At 40.8% G+C, this 20,831-nt stretch overlaps 1 protein-coding gene across 2 annotated transcripts; it reads right to left on the bottom strand.

Moving 5' to 3' along the window:
- Positions 1 to 5,134: 5,134 nt before the first annotated feature.
- Positions 5,135 to 20,828, bottom strand: COX15 (cytochrome c oxidase assembly homolog COX15). Of its 2 annotated transcripts, XR_010935802.1 has the most exons (10): positions 20,610 to 20,828; positions 18,981 to 19,171; positions 16,824 to 16,946; positions 16,347 to 16,533; positions 14,365 to 14,532; positions 12,245 to 12,326; positions 10,170 to 10,324; positions 8,531 to 8,644; positions 6,802 to 7,608; positions 5,135 to 6,709 (listed from the first exon to the last, which is right to left on the bottom strand). XR_010935802.1 is itself a non-coding variant. In XM_067709727.1 (9 exons), exons 1-9 carry the CDS (start codon positions 20,697 to 20,699, stop codon positions 7,477 to 7,479), a joined length of 1,242 nt encoding a protein of 413 aa, XP_067565828.1. In that variant the 5' UTR covers positions 20,700 to 20,828; the 3' UTR covers positions 5,135 to 7,476. The 2 variants fall into 2 exon arrangements, 1 of the variants encoding a protein (XP_067565828.1); XM_067709727.1 differs by having other exon boundaries at positions 5,135 to 7,608.
- Positions 20,829 to 20,831: the final 3 nt, after the last annotated feature.

Raw genomic sequence — 20,831 nt, 5'->3', positions numbered from 1 at the left:
TCTCAAAGAAGCAGCTTTTAGTTTTATTGATCTTTGCTATTGTTTTCTTAGTTTCTATTTCATTTATTTCTGCTCTGATCTTTATGATTTCTTTCCTTCTACTAACTTGGGGTTTTGTTCTTCTTCCTCTAGTTCTTTTAGGTATAAGGTTAGATTGTTTATTTGACATGTTTGTTGTTTCTTGAGGTAGGATTGTATTGCTATAAACTTCCCTCTTAGAACTGCTTTTGCTGTATCCCATAGGTTTTGGATCATCGTGTTTTCATTGTCATTTGTTTCTAAGTATTTTTTGATTTTCTCTTTGATTTCTTCAGTGATCTCTTTGTTATTTAGTAACGTATTGTTTGGCCTCCATGTGTTTGTGCTTTTTACGTTTTTTTCCCTATAATTGATTTCTAATCTCATAGCATTTGGTCACAAAAGATGCTTGATATGATTTCGATTTTCTTAAATTTACTGAGGCTTGATTTGTGACCCAAGATGTGATCAATCCTGGAGAATGTTCTGTGTGCACTTGAGAAGAAAGTGTAATCTGCTGTTTTTGGATGGAATGTCCTATAAATATCAATTCAATCTATCTGGTCTGTTGTATCATTTAAAGCTTTTGTTTCCTTATTAATTTTCTGTCTGGATGATCTGTCCATTGCTGTAAGTGAGGTGTTAAAGTCCCCCACTATTATTGTGTTACTGTCAATTTCCTCTTTTACAGCTGTTAGCAGTTGCCTTATGTATTGAGGTGCTCCTATGTTGGGTGCATATATATCTATAATTGTTATATCTTCTTCTTGGATTGATCCCTTGATCATTATGTAGTGTCCTTCCTTGTCTCTTGTAACATTCTTTATTTTAAAATCTATTTTATCTGATATGAGTATTGCTACTCCAGCTTTCTTTTGATTTCCATTTGCATGGAATATCTTTTTCCATCCCCTCACTTTCAGTCTGTATGTGTCCCTAGGTCTGAAGTGGGTCTCTTGTAGACAGCATGTATATGGGTCATGTTTTTGTATCCATTCAGCAAGCCTGTGTCTTTTGGTTGGAGCATTTAATCCATTCACGTTTAAGGTAATTATCAATATGTATGTTTCTGTTACCATTTTCTTAATTGTTTTGGGTTTGTTTTTATAGGTCCTTTTCTTCTCTTGTGTTTCCCACTTAGAGAAGTTCCTTTAGCATTTGTTGTAGAGCTGGTTTGGTGGTGCTGAATTCTCTTAGCTTTTGTTTGTCTGTAAAGCTTTTGATTTCTCCGTCGAATCTGAATGAGATCCTTGCTGGGTAGAGTAATCTTGGTTGTATGTTCTTCCCTTTCATCACTTAAAATATGTCATGCCACTCCCTTCCGGCTTGTAGAGTTTCTGCTGAGAAATCAGCTGTTAACCTTATGGGAGTTCCCTTGTATGTTATTTGTCATTTTCCCTTGCTGCTTTCAATAATTTTTTTTTGTCTTTAATTTTTACCAATTTGATTACTATGTGTCTCAGCATGTTTCTCCTTGGGTTTATCCTGTATGGGACTCTGTGCTTCCTGGACTTGGGCGGCCATTTCCTTTCCCATGTTAGGGAAGTTTTTGACTATAATCTCTTCAAATATTTTCTCTGGTCCTTTGTCTGTCTCTTCTCCTTCTCGGACCCCTATAATGCGAATGTTGTTGGATTTAATGTTGTTCCAGAGGTCTCTTAGGCTGTCTTCATTTCTTTTCATTCTTTTTTCTTTATTCTGTTCTGGAGCAGCGAATTCCACCATTCTGTCTTCCAGGTCACTTATCCGTTCTTCTGCCTCAGTTATTCTGCTATTGATTCCTTCTAGTGTAGTTTTCATTTCAGTTATTGTATTGTTCGTCTCTGTTTGTTTGTTCTTTAATTCTTCTAGGTCTTTGTTAAACATTTCTTGCATCTTCTCAATCTCTGCCTCCATTCTTTTTCTGAGGTCCTGGATCATCTTCACTATCATTATTCTGAATTCTTTTTCTGGAAGGTTGTCTATCTCCACTTCATTTAGTTGTTTTTCTGGGGTTTTATCTTGTTCCTTCATCTGGTACATAGCCCTCTGCCTTTTCATCTTGTCTCTCTTTCTGTGAATGTGGTTTTTGTTCCACAGGCTGCAGGATTGTAGTTCTTCTTGCTTCTGCTGTCTGCCCTCTGGTGGATTAGGCTATCTAAGTGGCTTGTACAAGTTTCCTGATGGGAGGGACTGGTGGTGGGTAGAACTGGCTGTTGCTCTGGTGGGCAGAGCTCAGTAAAACTTTAATCCAGTTGTCTGCTGATGGGTGGGGCTGGGTTCCCTCCTTGTTGGTTGTTTGGCCTAAGGTGACCCAACACTGGAGCTTACCCGGGCTCTTTGGTGGGGCTAATGGTGGACTCAGGGAGGGCTCATGCCAAGGAGTACTTCTCAGAACTTCTGCTGCCAGTGCCCTTGTCCTCACGGTGAGACACAGCCACCTCCCACCTCTGCAGGAGACTCTCCAACACTAGCAGGTAGGTCTGGTTTAGTCTTCTGTGGGGTCACTGCTCCTTCCCCTGGGTCCTGATGCACACACTACTTTGTGTGTGCCCTCTAAGAGTGGAGTCTCTGTTTCCCCCAGTCCTGTCGAGGTCCTTTAATCAAATCCCACTAGCCTTCAAAGTCTGATTCTCTAGGAATTCCTCCTTCTGTTGCTGGACCCCCAGGTTGGGAAGCCTGACGTGGGGCTCAGAACCTTCACTCCAGTGGGTGGACTTTTGTGGTATAAGTGTTCTCCAGTTTGTGAATCACCCATCCAGGAGTTATGGAATTTGATTTTATTATGATTGTGCCCCTCCTACCGTCTCATTGTGGCTTCTCCTTTGTTTTTGGGTATGGGATATCTTTTTTTGGTGAGTTCCAGTGTCCTCCTGTCGATGCTTGTTCAGCAGTTAGTTTTGTTTCTGGTGCTCTTGCAAGAGGGAGTGACAGCAGGTCTTTCTACTCCATCTTGAACCAATCTCCAGAAAATGAGATTTTTAAAGCTGAGACTTTAGAGATTTCTGGTTAACCCCCATGATTTTACGGATGATGAAATTGACACCCAGAACAGTAGTAATACAATGAAATGATCATTGACAGAATCTTCTTGCAAGACTGTGTGTTTCACACAGCTGACTGCAACTAACCATGCGCAGTCTTTATAACTGCTTCTGATACTCATTTGTGATTGCTCACATTTAGGAATAAAATATGAAAGAAATGCTTTGTTAAAAATAGTATCAGGTTTTCACTACGTCTATTCTAGCTTCATATCTTTCAATAATTTAAAATTTTAGACATCTCTTTTTTAAACAATTTGCTTAATTTTGTACAATTTTCTTAACCACAGCATCCAAGCAATTCATGTTATGGTTACAATCTAAATTATTTAAGATATAAATGTTTATTAGAGCTACCTCATTAAGGAACTTGGTTGTAATTATTGGGCAGTTCCTAGACTCCCTTACAGAAACAGAGTGCTGTTTCTTCTTGCTGTTTTTAGACTTCTTTTCAAACGAATTCAGAACTAGCATCTAATTTCCCTTTTTGCTGTGGTATGTGATGAAACTTCAGTTGGAATTAAGAATTAAGGTAGAAGTAGCAGCAAATGTTTCAAATTCTCCCAAACTAGTCTCAGGTTATGCTAATCTCAAGTCCTGCCACTAGGGCCATATGCTCTGACAAATTTGTGAGGATTTGTTGGTATTATAAAATATATTTGTTAAAAAATGAGGACTCTTTTTTTTTAATATCCAAATACACTTCTCTTATATTATTACATGTTTCCTTTTCCCCCTAATATTTCATTATTTCTCAGTACCATTATTAGAGGGACAGAGGAGGAATACATCCATTGACCATTTTGTTTCTCTGGAAGTCTGAGCAATAATACCGTTTTATTTGTAAAATTGAATCATTACCCATACTTTTAAAGGGCTTTCTACTTTTAAAATGTATTTAATCGTTGCTTGCCATTTTTATAAAGACCAAAATGGAAAAAAATTTCAGAATCACGGGATGATTATAGCCACGTACGCATCACTTCAGGCAAGCTGAGACTCTCCTTTTTAAGTAGTGAAGCCACTCATATGCCCTGTGGCTGCCTACCACTCCTCTCCACTCTCCACTTCTCCAGTGTAAAGTAGCCCTGATACTTTCCTAAGCAGCCCCTCCTACAGAGCACCTGCCAGAGTTTAGCCTCTAACGACTGCTGATGGTGAAGGCTCTGGCCCTAACTAGCTTCATAAAAATCTTTCTCTGCTAGCAAGGGTCCCAAACACTTTGATTTCTGGAATTTGTCATTATGCTGTGTTTGAAATTCTTATCCTACAATTCCCCTTTAGTTGCAGTCCTGAAGTATATGCCTTGTCTCCTCCATGATTTCTGCCTTGAGCATTGGATCCTGCAGTGTTGAAAGACATCTTTTTATTATGATCCACAACTAAAAACTCCCTTTTGCTTTAAAAAACCAAAGGCTGCCTGCATGGCATCACTTTTGGGGGTTGCTAAGCTTGTATGTTTTTCTAACACTTCACATTAAATAATAGTTTTACTGAACAGTTCTTGAAATTCTGATAAATACTGTTAAATCAGTGTTGAACAAAATGTGCAATGCATATTAGAGAGGGGATGCATTCTTATGCAGGGACATGGGTATATATGTGAAATACGCCAGTATACAACCCACCATTCATGCCAGGACTGGAAGGATTGCTGAAGATAAACTGGCTATCCTACTATTATGATCATCAGTGTTGGTCTTTGCAGCCAGCATCACTTTAGGCAGTGGCTAATATTACCCCTGCCAAAATGGACAGCATTTGTCAGTCTAAGTTAAAGACAAAGCTATTCTGGGTTGATTAAGAAAGCCAGGTGTATTAATCTCCTTTGATGTTTTAAAAACAACTGACAGAATTGTTGAGAGACTTTTGAAAATATTAAGGGAAATCCATTTCATCTTCTAGGTATGATGACTTATTTTGAAAGCAGTGTCTGGGACATCAGTTTGTAATCATTTTCCATTCATTCGTGCAATATTTGGTATGTGTCTGGTGCTGGGAATAATGCAAACAAAAATAATTCCGATAATATCCATTCACCAGGAGCTCATAGATGGGCATAATACAGTTATATAACTCGATGCAACCAGATCTGTTTTTCCAAACTTATTCATCTTTAATAAAAGAAACAATGAAGTAAAACATCTGCAACTTAAACTTAGTGAATTCATTCAGTGCTCCTTTTTTGGAGGGAACAGTAGCAGCATTAGCATGTGGTTCTTTGAGTTGGATCAGGCTGCCCTCTGCAGACTCTGTTATTAACTAAGAACAACCTTAATTTGGGGATCAGGAGATGATGGTATGGCAACCTGCCCCAGTGACTGCAGCTCCCCTTCTTTAGAGAATTCTATCTAGAAGAGGTGATACCCCATTAGCACACTAATGGGATCAACAAAGCAGATTAAATGAGATGATAGGGTGGGGTGGAAATTTGGAGGGAATGGGAATAAAGTGGTCAAAACTTTCTAAGGTAACTAGGCTATTAAGGCCTAGGGCAGTGGTTCACAAACTTTGCACATCAGAATCACCTGGGGAATTCGCTTATTACTGCTTTCAGAGATTGTGATTTAATTGGTCTTGACTGAGGCTGGGGATAGGATTCTGAAAGATTCTAACATGAGAGAAGTTGGGAACCAGCTCCAGGGGGCAGGACTTTTTAAGAATCAAACTGTCTAATTGTATTTTGCTAAGAACCATTTGAGAATGATACACTGTTGGTCACACTGAAACCCAGAGAATATTGGAGTTGAAAGGGAACTGAGATCATTAGTCCAGCGATTGTACAGGGGCAAATCTTAGGTCATTTATGGCTCCCAGATCTGTTTAGCCTGCATAATGTTCTAAAAGACTTGACAGCATTCACATAAAAATCTGGATGTTTAGTTTCTTTGAAAAATCAGATCTGACAACTCTGGACCTGCAGAGCAGCAAGAGGCCAGCACTCAGCAGCAGTGTAGTCCCTTATTCAGGTACGTGCTCTCCAGTTTGCCACTCAGCACCAGCCTGACCCTCGTGGGCATTTGATTTGGTCCAATTGACTCTTGCCTTCTACAAAACTAAAAACTAACTTTCTGCAACTTTCACCCACTGCTCCCAGCTCTGCAGCACAAAGGAAGCTCATTCCTTCTTCTGCATGAAGGGGCTTCAACTTCTCAAGGGCAGGATTCTTGTTTTCTCTCCGAACGTTCTCCTCCAGCTGAATATCCCTAGTTCCTTCAAGTATTCCCTGTGTGACACACGTTCTGGACTCCTCACCATCCTGGTCCCTTTGTCTGGATATATATCCTCCTTAAAAAATGTGGTACCCAGAGTGAAATGCAGCATTTGCATTGAGGTCTTCTGACCATGGCTGTGACACTTCTATTGATAAAATCTGAAACACCACTAATTTTTATCAGTGTCATCCCATGGCTGGTTCATGTCGAGCCTGTGTCCAACTGAAGTCCCTCCCCTAAGTTTTTTTTATATAAAATGATAAGCCAGTTTTCTCTACCCCAAATTTATACAAGCTATTTATAATTTAAATGAAGATGCTACATTTATGACCTGTTTAATTTCATCTTCATGGTGCCATTCTGGAACTGTTTTGAGTTGTAATTGTCTTCTATTACATCAGCAATGTTGGGTTGCTCCACTCTCAAATCTTTCTGATGCCTTCATTCAAACTGCTGATTTAAAAAATAAAGTTGAATAAGAGCCCTGTGAAATATCAATAGAGGCCAAAATCACACATTCATTAATCAACAGTTTGTTTAACTACCTGAATAGATGTCCATGTACTATACCATCAAGGCCATATTTTTCTTATCCATGAGGCTGTTGAGAAACCCTTTCAGGAACTGATTTATACTGTATTCCATTCGTCTCACCTAGTAATGTAACAGCCCTATCTCAGGAGGATCTAGGTTAGTGCTTTCCCCAGTTTTGAAAATCAGAACACTAGAAGACAGCAGCTATTTCTTGCTGAAGGCTATCTGGCTACTTTAGGGTATGCCAATCTATCCCTTTGAATCTTTACGTGATGGAAGTGAAGTTGAGACCATAAAGAATTTCTACATAGGCAGAATCCAGGACTCGGGAAGTCAAGGAGACAGAGATTATGCATGTAGAACCAACAGCTTGTCAACATTTAAGAATACTGAGACAGAGGCTGTTTTAAGAAGCAAATGACAGACAATTCTTTCTCTACATTAAATCCGAATTTCAACACAAAAAGTAATGGATTTAAAAAGGAACCTTTAGCATAATCATACTTAATGACTTTCTTGATTCAGTGACTGTCCCAAAAACAGGCAAACAATTTAAATAACTTGATCAATTTGGAAACCACTTGGTATACCAAGGTCATCCTCTCAGAAAAGTTCAAGTTCTTGTGTTCTCTGATGATAATCTCTCAGAAGCACAGTTTCAGTCCTAGGAAGCTGATCCTTGAGAATTATTTTGGGACTCTTCGGAGTTCACTCATGAGCCAAAGGGCAGCACTGAGAACAGCCAGGGAGCCCGACTGGTGAGTGGCAGCCAAAGGAGTTGGCACGTACATCAGCAGAGTGCTAATGCCCAAGCCCACCTGTTACAAAGGAAAGAAAGCAGTAAGCCAAGTAGGAACCACATATGCAGAGCTGAAATGACTGGCATGGATAACCAGATACACAAATCCTCCACATTCTCCCATCAGAACATTAAAACATATATTGTTAAATTTCACAAGTAGACTTAAAACAAAGGAAATTCAAACAGATTAGATAAAGCTAAAATTCCTTTTAATTATCCTTCATCTAGCCCAGTTCTCCTCCCCAAAGCTAGCCACTGTTATCAGTTTCTACACACCTATACTTTTGTATACATGTTTATAGAAAAACAGCTTGGTGCTTTTAAAAAAATATATTGTTCTGTCACTTGCTTTTTTCCACTTAATGTATGTCTTGAGATCTTACTATTTTAAACTACAGTACAGTATTCCACAGTATGGATATACCATAGATGTTTATTTAGGCTGTTTCCAATTTTTCACTATCACAGTAATTCCACAATGAATTTCCTTGGACAGAGCAGGCATTAATAAGTCAATATGCTTGATGAAAGGATTAAACATTTAACACTTCAAAAGATATTGCCAAACGCCAACTAAAAAGATCTATACCAACTCATGCTCTCGCTAAGAATATACAAAGGTATCTATTTTCCTATACCCATGCCAACATCTGCTTACCTTTTTTTTTCATTTTTTTCCAATCTGACAGGTACAAAATGGCACACATTGCTTTAATTTGTTCCTCTCTGATCATAGGTGAGGCTAAACAGCTTTTCATATTTATTGGCCATTCATCATTCCTCTTGTGAGAATTGTGTATCAATATCCTTTACTTATTTTCTGGTTGTTAACCTTTTAGTCTACTATAAATATTGAAAATATTTTCTCCTAGTCTGTCACCTTTCTTCCTAAATTTTGTTTTGAGGACACCTTCAGAACAAAAAGAAGTGGTTTATACCTGTGTGTAAGCCAAAGCTAGCAGAGTCACTGCTGCTATCTTGGTCCTTCGAGGAAGGGGAATTCTCCGGGAGAGGAAGTAGAGTGCTGTAATGGCAGCAACTGAAGTGATTCCCTGCAGGGAGGAAAGTGTCTCATCAAGTGCCAGGAAGAAATGTCCCACCCTCCTGGTTTCTGCTCACCTTACAGGTAACTCCACCAGATCCACTGAATAACCACTAAGCACTTTCCCCTCCCAGGCAGAGGACCACCTGATTACTCCTCCTCAGCTTCTTCCACGCTCCTCTTCTGTTTGCCACTTCAATGCCAGCCAGGCATGGCTCCACCTAAAGTTTCTGCACGTACCACTTTATACACACTCAGCAATCTTATCCACCTTCCAATGTGGGTGTCCCCCACGTGTGGCCCTCGGTTTTTAAATTATTCTTTTCATCCTTATCCCTAATTTTATCTCTACTCCAATCCTGTATTTTTAAAACAGGGCTAACACCAGCACACGAGGGTTATTGTTTCCCTGGGCTGTGACTAGAGGAGGTGGTGGTGCTGCCAGCTAGGGCTAAAAATGATCTGAAGTCTCCTTTTCATTTCCACCTCTTCAGAAAGAGTCTGCAGCTGGCAGGAAGGTTTCCATCCCCCTTCCATGATGTCAAGCAGAATGTTTTTCTATCATTTTCTATACCAATTTCATTTCTTTTCTTTTCAGAGCTGTCCACGATGACAATTTCAACCAGACCTGACTTATTCCAAAATGCTGTGTGGCAGTGGGGACTGAGCCCACACAAGGTAACTTGCCCAAGCCCCAGCATTCCATCTGGATATGAGGCCCCTGGGCCTCTCTCTGGGTGCACTACTATCATCTCACACTCAACGTACCTCAGTCTGATGACATCCTCTGTCTCTAGCTCAACACTCATTCCAATAGTCCCATTTCTGCTGGTGTGTTTTAAACATGCCACAGAAGAAACTCTGGGATCTCCTTGATCCTTCCTTACCTTTATTCCTGCAGCCAGTCTTCTATTCCCTACAACCTCTCTCAGATTCACCAAGCTTCTCAATCCCAGTCCCACCATTAAGCCCTGAACCCCATCATTCTCACGGCATTACTACAATAGCACTACTGCTTCTCCCGGGTCTCCTTGCTGCTGATCTTTCCCTGCTCCAATTTATCGTGCCCAGGCCACCAAGCTGATCTTACAGCAGGCCCTTAATAAATATTAGCTTAAATAAAATGAGTATTTATGATGCTCTTAGCTTCCTGGGGTCTTGGTTCAGCCCTGACAGCTGTGTGTTCAGCAACCACTGTCTTTGTACTCTCTTCTCTACTCGGCCTCAGTTTTGCTAAAATGACTCTCCTATGCATGTGCAGGATTGAGGGGAGTTAATCATTTGCCAGATGATAAAAGGCATATTTGAACTTTTAGAAGGTGGCAGTATCCTGAAAGTCAGAATTTGGCTAGAGGGGTGTGGGTAATTAAGACAAAAACGTCACATCAGAAAACTGGTACTAAATTTCTTCTAAAAAGAAAAGGAAATCTGATTCCCACTCTACCGTCTCAGCGTTGCCATCAGTGCTTCAGACACCGCAGAGTCTGTAAGAGGCTCCCTGTCCTTAGTAGCCAGTAACCACCAGCCAGACTTACCAGAATCCGGTGATCAAACTGCACCGTGGTGGGATTCTCGAAAACATTCCGCAGGAGAGGGGAGAAGGTAAAGAGATCCTCTGGGATCCAAGATTCTCCCATCTTGGGGAAGGAGTTGTAAACAAGCCCAGCATCCAGCCCTGCCACAAAAGCCCCTGTATTCCAAGGTAAAAAGTATTTATTAAAATGAAAGAAAGAAGAGATCAAAGATCAAATACTAGTTCTGACATAGAAAATGTTTATTATCCCAGAGTTAGACAAAAGGAATAGTCAGAGAATAGAAAGATCAATAGCACAGGTTCTCAAACAGGGAATATATATCACAATCACCATGGAAACTTAAAAAAAAAACAAAAAACCCCTGCATCCTTACCTATTCCCACCCCAAGATTCTGGGATGCCTCCCCTAGAGGGGTGGACTAGAAGCTCTAGAGGAGGCATATTAGTTTAGAAAAGTTCCCTTAGTGATTGTGATGTCCTGCTTACCTCCCCAACTGAGAACTACTCATCTATTCTGGAACTAGTTAATTTACTCCTTCACTTCCTCAAGTCTCCACTCAAATGTCACCTTATCAAAGAGATCTCCCCAGTTATCCTATACTGCATAAGATAGCCCTCCCCCAGCCCACCTCTATCCCCTTATCTTGCTTTATTTTTCTTTGAAGCACCAAACATTATCTGACATGTTATGTTTTGTTGTTTATTATCTGTCTTCCTCAAGTGCTCAAAAAAATCTTATAAACTAAATCCTGGGTAAACACACAAAGAATATATCCATGAATTCAATGGATAACTGATCCATTAGTTATGATCAAAGATTCAGGTTTGTTAAGTCACATTCCTTATTTTTATAAATGGCATTTATAAAGTCAAAATTCATGTTCTTCCACCAAAAAAAGGGGAGGAGGTTTGGGTGGATCACTGGTTTGATGGTTTTATTTAGAGCTGTGCTGTCCAATCAAACTTTCTAAGATGATGGAAATGTTCTATATCTGTCATCCATCCAGTACAGTGGCTGCTAGCCACCCACGTGGCTACTGAGCACTTGAAATGTGGCTAATGTGAATGAGAAACTAAACTTTAAATTTTATTTACTTTTAAGTAACTTAAGTTTAAATAGTCACATGAGGCTACTGATAATTGTATAGGGCAGTTCCGGAGTAAGAGAGGTAGAGGTGTAATTTGAAGAATGATAAAGATCTGTGTTAGTCTCTTTGCCCCAGTAAACTCCCCATCTAAGGCCATCTTTGAGGACAGGCTTTTGTTGGACCCATCTTGGTGTAGTGTAATAATAACAATAATGTCGGGACTTCCCTGGTGGCACAGTGGTTAAGAATTCGCCTGCCAATGCAGGGGACACGGGTTCAATCCCTGCTCCAGGAAGGTCCAACATGCTGCGGAGCAACTAAGCCCGTGAGCCACAACTGCTGAAGCCCACGCGCCCTACAGCCTGCACACCGCAACTACTGAAGTCCACGCACTCTAGGGCCCATGTGCTGCAACTGCTGAAGCCCGCATACCAATAGCCTATGCTCTGCAACAAGAGAAGCCACTGCAATAAGAAGCCCACGCATCGCAATGAAGAGTAGCCCCTGCTCGCTGCAACTAGAGAAAGCCCACGCACAGCAACAGAGACCCAACGCAGCCAAAAATAATAATAATAATAATAATGTATATATAATAACAACAGCTAACACTTACATAGCCTTTGCTACATGTGAGGTGCTAAGCACTTCACATATATTACTCAAACTATTATCATCTTCCCCAGTTTATAGATGAGGTCATGAAGCCCAGAGAGGTTACATAGCTTGTCCAAGGTCATGTAGTTCACAAGTGGTAAAGCCAGGATTTGAACCTAGACAGTCTGGACCCAGATAGATACTCAATATTTTTGTTCAACCAACTGGAAAGCAGGATTTGGGGAAGGGAGGAAGGAATAAAAAGAGGATGAAGATGGTGGTATATGACAGAGGCAGGTATGAAAAGGAAATATACAGGAGGAAAGCATTAGGCAAGAAATCCCACCTGAATGTGGAATGAAGCTAGGCCATCTTTGATAAGAAGAGTCCTACCTGAGAGAGCCGTAAGGAACACCAGGCCTGCAGTTCCATGAGCAAATCGTCTCAACCTCAGGAGTTGACGCGTTTCAGGCAACTAAATAATAAAATAAAATCGCACAGATAAACTGAATGCAGGAACTATGAAAGGCAGCAGAGAGCTCCAAGGCCAAACCCCAGAGACAATCTGAGGTCAGATCTTCTCTGACCCCTAGACTAGGTTCAGTACTCCCAGCAGATATTCTATTTTATTCTATCTAAATTTTATTAAATTTATACATTTACTATTTGTCTTCCCTGCTATCTTGTAAGTTTTGTGAAGGCAGGAACTGCCATCTGACTTGCTTATTATAGTAATCCTAGCCCAGTAGTTGGCATATAGGTATTCAATATATATCTGTTCAGTAACTGAATGATCTGCATTGTTCATGGGAAAACACTTCACCATGGTTAAAGTGATGTGACTTAAGGTACAGAACTGGATTTTCATGCTGTGTGTAATAATTCATGTTTAGCAAATATAATCAGAATCGAAACTACATAAAATGCCTAGAGTAGATTCTTGCATTTAGTGTTTTGGGTAAAGCCAAAATTTGTTTTTATTTTTACTGTAGCCAACTTGTGATAATAATCAGTGAATCAACAAATATTTAGTAAGAACTTTATACACAGATAACCATAAAGATACAAAGGAAAGTCAGAGTGCTGCCCTCAAATGATTTACAATCTAGTATGTGAAGAGTTAGGCATCATTACTAAGATTTTGTAGGACGGTGTATCAGCACTGTCCACTGGAATTTTCTGTGATGATGGAAATGTTCTGTTATCTGTGCTGGCCAATATGTGGCTAATGAGGATCTAAAATAAGGCTAGAGCAACTGAAAATTTTTTTAAAAGTTAATTTTATTTAAAGTTTAAGTAGATAACAAGTTTGTTTATATAAAGTTAATTTTATTTAATTTTAATTAGAATTTAAATAGCCACATGTGGCTAGCAGCTACTGTGCTGGACAGCACAGTTCTACGTGGTTGACTAGCATCTCAAATCCTTTCTGTAATTAGTGCAGAATATAAATAAACAAAAAGAGAAAAACAATAATTAAAAAGTCATTGGTAACCTTTAAGAGTACCATTCGGTAGAGAGTATTTAGGAGAGTATGGGCATGTGTATAAGTGTAGAGGTGAATGTGTGGCTGGGTATATATAGGGGTGGGTGGGGAAGCCAGATGACAAGAACTGGAAAACAATGGGTTGTCAGGATGTATAGCTACAGATGTACTCAATTCATTTTAGACGTCTGCCTTTGAAAGTAAGAGGAACAGGAACTACTCAGGTGTGGATTACCTACTATACCAATGTTTCAGCCCCACCTGGCTTCCCTGTAGGATGACTGCCAAGTCAACATCTCCTGTCCTTATTGGGATCCAGACCACTGGCTCCAAGTACCTACTGGATGATTCTATTTAAAAGTCCTACTATCATCCTAAACTTCACTCCATGAACAGGTTATCCAGGCCAACCATGACTTTAATACCTAAAATAATACTCATTTTAAAAATACCTAGTGTTTTCCTTTAATCAGCATACAGAGAAAATACTTTTAAGCAAGATCACTACGGTTTACTATTTTGTTAGATTTGCTGAATGGTAGGGTCCCCACATAAAGAACAAACAACTCAACGTCACTCTTGCACACCACTAAAGGTCTACAAATAGCTCTCGTTCTGGTCTTCCTCACCTCTCCATCCATCATCCCTCTGGGAGTCAGAAGTAAAGTGGTTGGGGTATCTCTTGTTGTTGGTACTCTTTCCTTTTTCTAAAATTCATCTTTTCATCTTTCTTGATAGGCAATGCTGACAAAATATTTGGCACCTATACTAATTCTCCTTTGAATAAGCTGCTCCAGCCCAAAAGAATAATTGCAGTTTTTACTTTGCCGTCCCAAAGCTATCCAGAGTCCCAAAGTTCAGTGTTTCTCTAAACTTTGGTTATATCTAGCTTCTGGTAAAACTGATAGGTGTTACTAAGGGAATGCATGCATTTTGACAAATAACTTCCCATTAGTACCAGAATTTCCATTTCTCTGACCCTGTCCGCATCTGTACAGATGTGGTAAACAATACAGACTGACTTCACCTTGTGCTGAGGTAGCAGCAGCGAGAAAGAGGTCCACAAGCTGGCGCAATAAAGCACAAGGGCCGATCCCAGGTGGGCGGCAAGGCGGTACTGACTGACCCGAGGGATGTCATGGGAATCTGGTTTCTCTGCTAAGCCACTTTTCACCATATACCATCCCAACAGGCCCTGCAACCAAAAAGAGAAGAGGCAAACAAAACAAGGTTGAAGCTGTTTATTCAACTTTACTCTCTGAGAAAGTGAGTACTCCCACCTAACTCCTCCTTTCCATACCCTCCCATATCCCCAGTATCCCAGGAATTGAGACCTACCCAATTTCCACATACAGCACCAAAAATACTACACCACTGTTTAGAATAACATTTTATTGAAGTAGAAGCCAAATATAGAAAAGTACACAGAAGTGTATTTGGGCAAAAGCTTACAAACACTTGGCATAATTTAACATTATGTAAACCAGTGAAATATGAAAGTAAAAAGACAGCTGATTTTACAAAAACTAGATGCTTTGGAGAAACCTGACAAAGATAACTGCTTAAAAACAATTACTGTCATGTTAGGTGGAAAAAGACAATTCTAAAGGTTTGGGGGGAAGTCATAAAAATCTATAAGGCTTTTCAGGCAAATTGGTTTGAAAGTGTCTAAATTTCTACTCCTCTTTTAAAAAAATGGTAATGAAAGTACATGTTTAAGGTATGTATTATTATTCTATGATTCCCTGTTTTAACTGACTTTTTCAAGTAACCAAACAACTGTCAGTTCTAGTCATATCAGATAAGGTACCCTTTCACCCTGACTCTCCCCAGCCAATAATCATGTTAAAGAGATGGGAGAATCCCACCTTTTCTAAATATATACTCCTCAGGAAGTCTTTTTGGGTATTTCTTTCCCCCTTCAAGACTACCCTAGATGTTCTAATTATTGTGATTTCATCTGCACAGGACACTGGAAGATGAGGGAGTATACAGTGTGATTTGCCAGCCCTCACTTTCCTCCCCTTGCCATCTTCAAATTTTTGCCTCCCTGGAAGTCTATCTTAAGTAGGTTTTATTTTTCTTTTTAATTCTGAAACAAACTTTCACTTTGTTTCACCAATCCTCCCTAGTTTCTATCAGATTTTTATTAATGTCTACCTCTTTATTATCTTTTTCTATCGCCTTTATTTTGTCTCTTACATCTCCCTCCTTAATTCCTTTTCATTGGTTCGTATTCTTACCACTTTGAGTTAAATCAACCAATTAGCTTCCTCCTGATCAAATTTTGGTATTTCTTTGATGCTCTGAGACTCTCCCTTAGGGCCTGTATACCTTGACCCAAATACTCACATGTGTCTTCTCTAACACTCCCTTCCTTGGCTCTCAGGCTTCCCTAACCCCTTAACTGTGGGAGTCATTCAAAGCTCTTTTCCTTAAGAAAAGAGAGAAGTTCAACTTATATAATTTTAATCACCATTTATACTTTAACTCTCAGCTACATCTGTATTCTAAGATTCTTTATCCCACAGAATGTTTCTCTCTTCTGGAATTTCCCTATTTGCTTCTATAGCCATTCTAGTATAGGGATCCCACTTCCCCATAGAGCAGGCAAGTTAGAAAAAGGGAGGATACAAGAACCCAGGAAGAAAGCCATAATGGAAAAGGAACTCTAATTCTTGTGACATAAAAACATATTTACTGAGTGCTTACTGATTCCAGGCACTACTCTAAGCACTTTCATGCATGATCTCACTTAATATTCACAGAACCTAAGTGGTAGGTTCTATTATTGTCCCCATTTACAGGTAAGGAAAGCACAGCCTACAGAGGTTAGACAACATGCCCTACTAAGTGACAGGGCTGGGCCTTGAAACCAGGCCTGTGACACTAAAATCCATGCTCTTACCCACTCTGTTACACTGTTTCAAAGATTACTTCATTAAAGACAATGCCACCTTGGAGGCTCCTGAGAACATCTCTGGTTTCCCAAACTTGAGTAAATCTCACCTGGAAGCAAACTAAACCACAGAGGGCAAGAACACGTCCTTTCAGGCCATGCGTGAGCCAGCCCTTTCTCCAAAAGTAGGCAGCAGGCAGGATGTATGCGAGGCCTACAAGGCGACCCCACATTCGGTGTGAGTACTCCATGTACCAGATGAACTTGAATTCTGCCAGCGTCATATCATGATTCAAGCTGGGTGAAAAGGGACGTCAAAAATAAGAAAGAGAAAAAAGTTCATCTAATTTTTATTTCCTGACAGAATGCAGGAACATTCTCGGTTTTAAAGCTTGACTGGTCTGCCCTCTTCCTCATCGGCCACCTCAGAATCACTTTGGAATTGGAGGTTTAGCGTAGGGAGCTCGCTAAACATAACTGAACCAAATATCGAAAAATCGGGGAACCTAAACATTCTGAAATGTTTAAATAAGCAAAAGATTGCGTGGGCCCACCGGGAAGTTTACCCGATTTTCTATAATACTTACATTTTAAATTCTGGAAACTGCTGATATTTTTGGAATTCTGCTTCCCATTCTTCCTGGCTTGTAGGTGGCTTCATCCCCTTTATTAAATGCCAGTCTACCATTGAGAGGCCAGACTCTGTCAACCTTAAGATAGGAAAGAAATCTGAGTGTATTAAACTTGAGTGTGTATATGTGTGTGCACCACACTGGATTATTCATAAATGGTTTACAGCAGCAAGTGGATCTGAACTTGACCCCTATAAAGGTAAACACATCGTTTCATCGTTTCCTCTTTTGACAACTTGCTCTCTTCTTACTGCTTAGAATTTTGTCAGAAGCAGCTATCAGGTACAAATTTCTTTACTCCTTGTACTATTTCATTAAACTCTCCTTACTTCTTTCACTAGCATTCCTTAACAGATAAAACCAACCCTTAGATGAAAGAAATGTGTCCTAAATGCATAACCAATATTATTTTATTTTTTTAATTAATTAATTAATTTTTTGGCTGCGCTGGGTCTTCGTTGCTGCACGCGGGCTTTCTCTAGTTGCAGTGAGCGGGGGCTACTCTTGGTTGCAGTGCGCGGGCTTCCATTGCAGAGGCTTCTCTTGTTGCGGAGCACGGGCTCTAGGCGTGCGAGCTTAGTAGTTGTGGCATGCGGGCTCAGTAGTCGTGGCTTGCGGGCTCTAGAGTGCAGGCTCAGTAGTTGTGGCGCACGGGCTTAGCTGCTCCTCGGCATGTGGGATCTTCCCGGACCAGGGCTCGAACCTGTGCCCCCTGCATTGGCAGGCAGATTCTTAACCACTGCACCACCAGGGAAGCCCCAACCAATATCATTTACACAGGGAGAAGAGACTGCTACAGATATAAATCGGTTTAGGTTATTGAGTGAATTTAAAGACAATACAACTCAAATTTGTTGCAGTTTCCCATAACAGCCTATATAACACATAGGTATTTTGAAATAAGGGCACAGGGAATGTGGAGAGAATTTGAGGAACACATACTTTATTAACACTATAAAGTATTTTCACCAAAAGGGGTCAGGATTCCAAAAGTAAAAAAGCTGATTTCTGGTCTGAGGCAGGAAATGTACACGACAAACCTGGAACATCTTAACAGAAAGCAAGGAATCAAAGGTTACTAGGGTCCTGTCAAAAAGACTCTGGAGCCAGTCTGAAGAGGTTCCCACTGACTAAAGATGGGACAATTTGGGCAAATCTCAGTACAACGGATTGAAACATATCAAATATATTTAAAACTAGGAGCGCCTAATACTTAAAAACTCACTTTATTGGTCACCTTTGGAGAGTGCTTAGGAACCAATTTCTTATTTTGAAAATTGGTAAATAAAAGGAAAGGAATCAAGTGTTTATCTTGCCTTTCCGAATACATTGTACCTTAGGATAACCAAATTGCTGATGAAAGTTTCTCTTTATAGTTGAGCTAATAAAATACCTATTACAATTTTGCAACTCTAGTGAAATAATGTATTTAGGCAATGATCATCAATGGCTGTTGACATCTCTAATAGACACCAGATATTTATGAATGTTCTAATAACCTATGAAGTATTTTGCCACCTGCCCCCCAACCTGAATCTGATCAAGCAACACGTGGTTTACAGGAAATACAGGGGACAATGGAACATGTTAAACAACATAAGTATGCAATCAGCAAAATCTAGACTGTGAGAAAATCCAAAAGGACAAATGACTTGGGTTTCTTCTACAACAAAAAAACTGCAAAGCGGGTGGGAGAGGTGGAGGGAGTAGAATCCAAATCTATAAAATCTCTTTATAGATTTAAAGAGACCTAACAGGCATGCATAGGAACCAACTGAGAGGTATGGAACTTCTCTGCACTTAATTCAAACAAACTGTACAAAAATTTTTGTGACAAATTTGAACTCTGATTGTAGGGGGAAATATACACAAACAATGCACAGCTAACAGGTAAGACCTGAACCAGTCTTTATGAAGGGCTTCTACTAGTAAAACCCTAAACTGTTCTAGGGCTGGGCAAGCCATCAGACCTGTTCCCTCTGTAGGCCTCAGTTTCTGCATACGTAAAATGAGGGAGCTAGATGAAATGATTTCTAAGGTCCCTTCCCCCTCCATCATCCTGCACTTTAATGATGACTCAAATAGCTGACTCACTATGAACAAACTACTCACCTAGTTACTCCACCAAGAATAACTGCTCCAGCCACTGTTCCACTGCAGACCAGGAGCCATCGGCCCACCACCCGCTCAGCAGCTTTTGAAGGTTGGGACACTGTACCCCTTCCAGGTTGCAAAGCTACTTCAGAGATGGTGCTGTATTGCCCTGGCCTCAAGGGGCGCCTGATCCCACAGCTGCAACCACACTAAGGATCAAGACAGACAAATTACAACTGGAGAAAGAGGGAAAGGCTTCACTCCACTGCTACTCACACTCAATCTCTGTCTGGTGTGGAGTACCCTGAATGGCCCCATTTCCACTGCTACTGCCCTGCTAAATCATCATCTCTTATCTGGACTACATCCACTCCCAACTGCCTCCAATCCATCCCCACACCACCTGAACCTTCTGGTCTCTGCATATTTCCCCCAGACTTAACTCTACACCTAAATATGGATTATTTTATTTCTCCTATGGGTCTTTTTTTTTTTTTTTTTGCTGTACACGGGCCTCTCACTGTTGTGGCCTCTCCCGTTGCAGAGCACAGGCTCCGGACGCACAGGCTCAGCGGCCATGGCTCATGGGCCCAGCCGCTCCACGGCATGTGGGACCTTCCCGGACCAGGGCACGAACCTGTCTCTCCTGCATCGGCAGGCGGACTCCCAACCATGGAGCCACCAAGGAAGCCCTCTCCTATGGGTCTTTAAATATGATTTTTCTCTGACTGGGGCACTACTGGTCCCCTGACTGATAATACCTCCTGCAGATCTCAGCTTAGATGTCACCTCCTCTAGGAAGTATTCCCAGACTCCCCCACATCTGCAACAGGTCACTCTCCCAGCACACTATACCTCTCCATCACACACTGTAATGTACCACTCAGTACAAAGAGGTTTGTCTCCATCTCCCACTAAGCTATGAGCTGTGGGACAGCAATGTCTAGTCAGTCTGGCTCTTTCCCTCTTGCACACTTCATTTCAAACACAGTCCCCTTACATAACAAGACCTTAATAAAGATTTGACAAATCAGTTACAAATGAATGAACTGTGACTTCCTCTAAGGCAGGGAACTTTTGGTATTTTATCTTTTCTTTCACAGTTCCTAACGCATATTAATCACGCAATAATTATTAGTTCAGCAAATAAACGCCCTCTCCTGACTCTATCCCTAAAAGTCCAAACACCCATGTTTTCCCTATCCTGCTTCTAATTAACTAAGTAACTTTAGACAAGTTAAGCCTCAATTTACTTTTCTCTGTAGAATGGGGTTATAGTCCCTAACCTGACTATCCGGGAGCTTTGAGCAAAAATCAAATATATGGGTAAAAATCACTGAGCTTTTACTATGTGCTAAGCCTCTATGTATATTAAATTATTTAATGCAACAACCCTTATGAAGTAGGTGCTATTATCCCCATTTTGCAGATGAATAAATTGAGGCACAGAAAGGTTACCCAACTTGGCTAATAGCCCACAGCTACTAAGTGGTAAGTCCAGATCCGAACTCAGGGGCCCTAGACATAAGTAAATGCGTCGTGAACTCCAAGGAGCTACGGAAACGTGACATGTGAGAATTATTCTCTCTGTACTGGCCCTTTCACCCCATGCCAGCTTCCGCGACTCAGTCCGCTGCTGTGCGGTACCTGTGTTCTAGGCGCCGCCCCAGGAATCAAGAGCCGGAGACACGGGCTCCCCATCACTGCCTTCAACGGCGGAAAGAGTAATCGCTGCATACTATGAGCAGTGCAGAACTGCCACCTCCACACTCCTGCGCTCCCTGGTCTCCTTTCTCCGCCACCGACTGGAGAAGCACTACCGGGTCACGCAGAACGAGCCCCTCCTTTTCAGAAGGCCGGGGCGAGCAG

Source organism: Pseudorca crassidens, chromosome 16, assembly GCF_039906515.1.
Source record: "Pseudorca crassidens isolate mPseCra1 chromosome 16, mPseCra1.hap1, whole genome shotgun sequence".
In the NCBI taxonomy this organism is placed as follows: Eukaryota; Metazoa; Chordata; class Mammalia; order Artiodactyla; family Delphinidae; genus Pseudorca; species Pseudorca crassidens.
The sequence above is the reverse complement of the archived record's forward strand: the minus strand, read 5'-3'. Positions and strand labels throughout refer to the sequence as shown.

What these genes read in the sequence shown, in the direction of transcription:
- COX15 (XM_067709727.1), bottom strand. Translation starts at nt 20,699, where the DNA reads ATGCAGCGATTACTCTTTCCGCCGTTGAAGGCAGTGATGGGGAGCCCG. An exon ending in ATTCTTGGTGGAGTAACTAG is followed by an intron (nt 16,947 to 18,980) that starts GTGAGTAGTTTG and finishes TCCTATCTTAAG; the next exon opens with GTTGACAGAGTCTGGCCTCT. An exon ending in TAGCTTTGGCTTACACACAG is followed by an intron (nt 7,609 to 8,530) that starts GTATAAACCACT and finishes CCTTTGTAACAG; the next exon opens with GTGGGCTTGGGCATTAGCAC.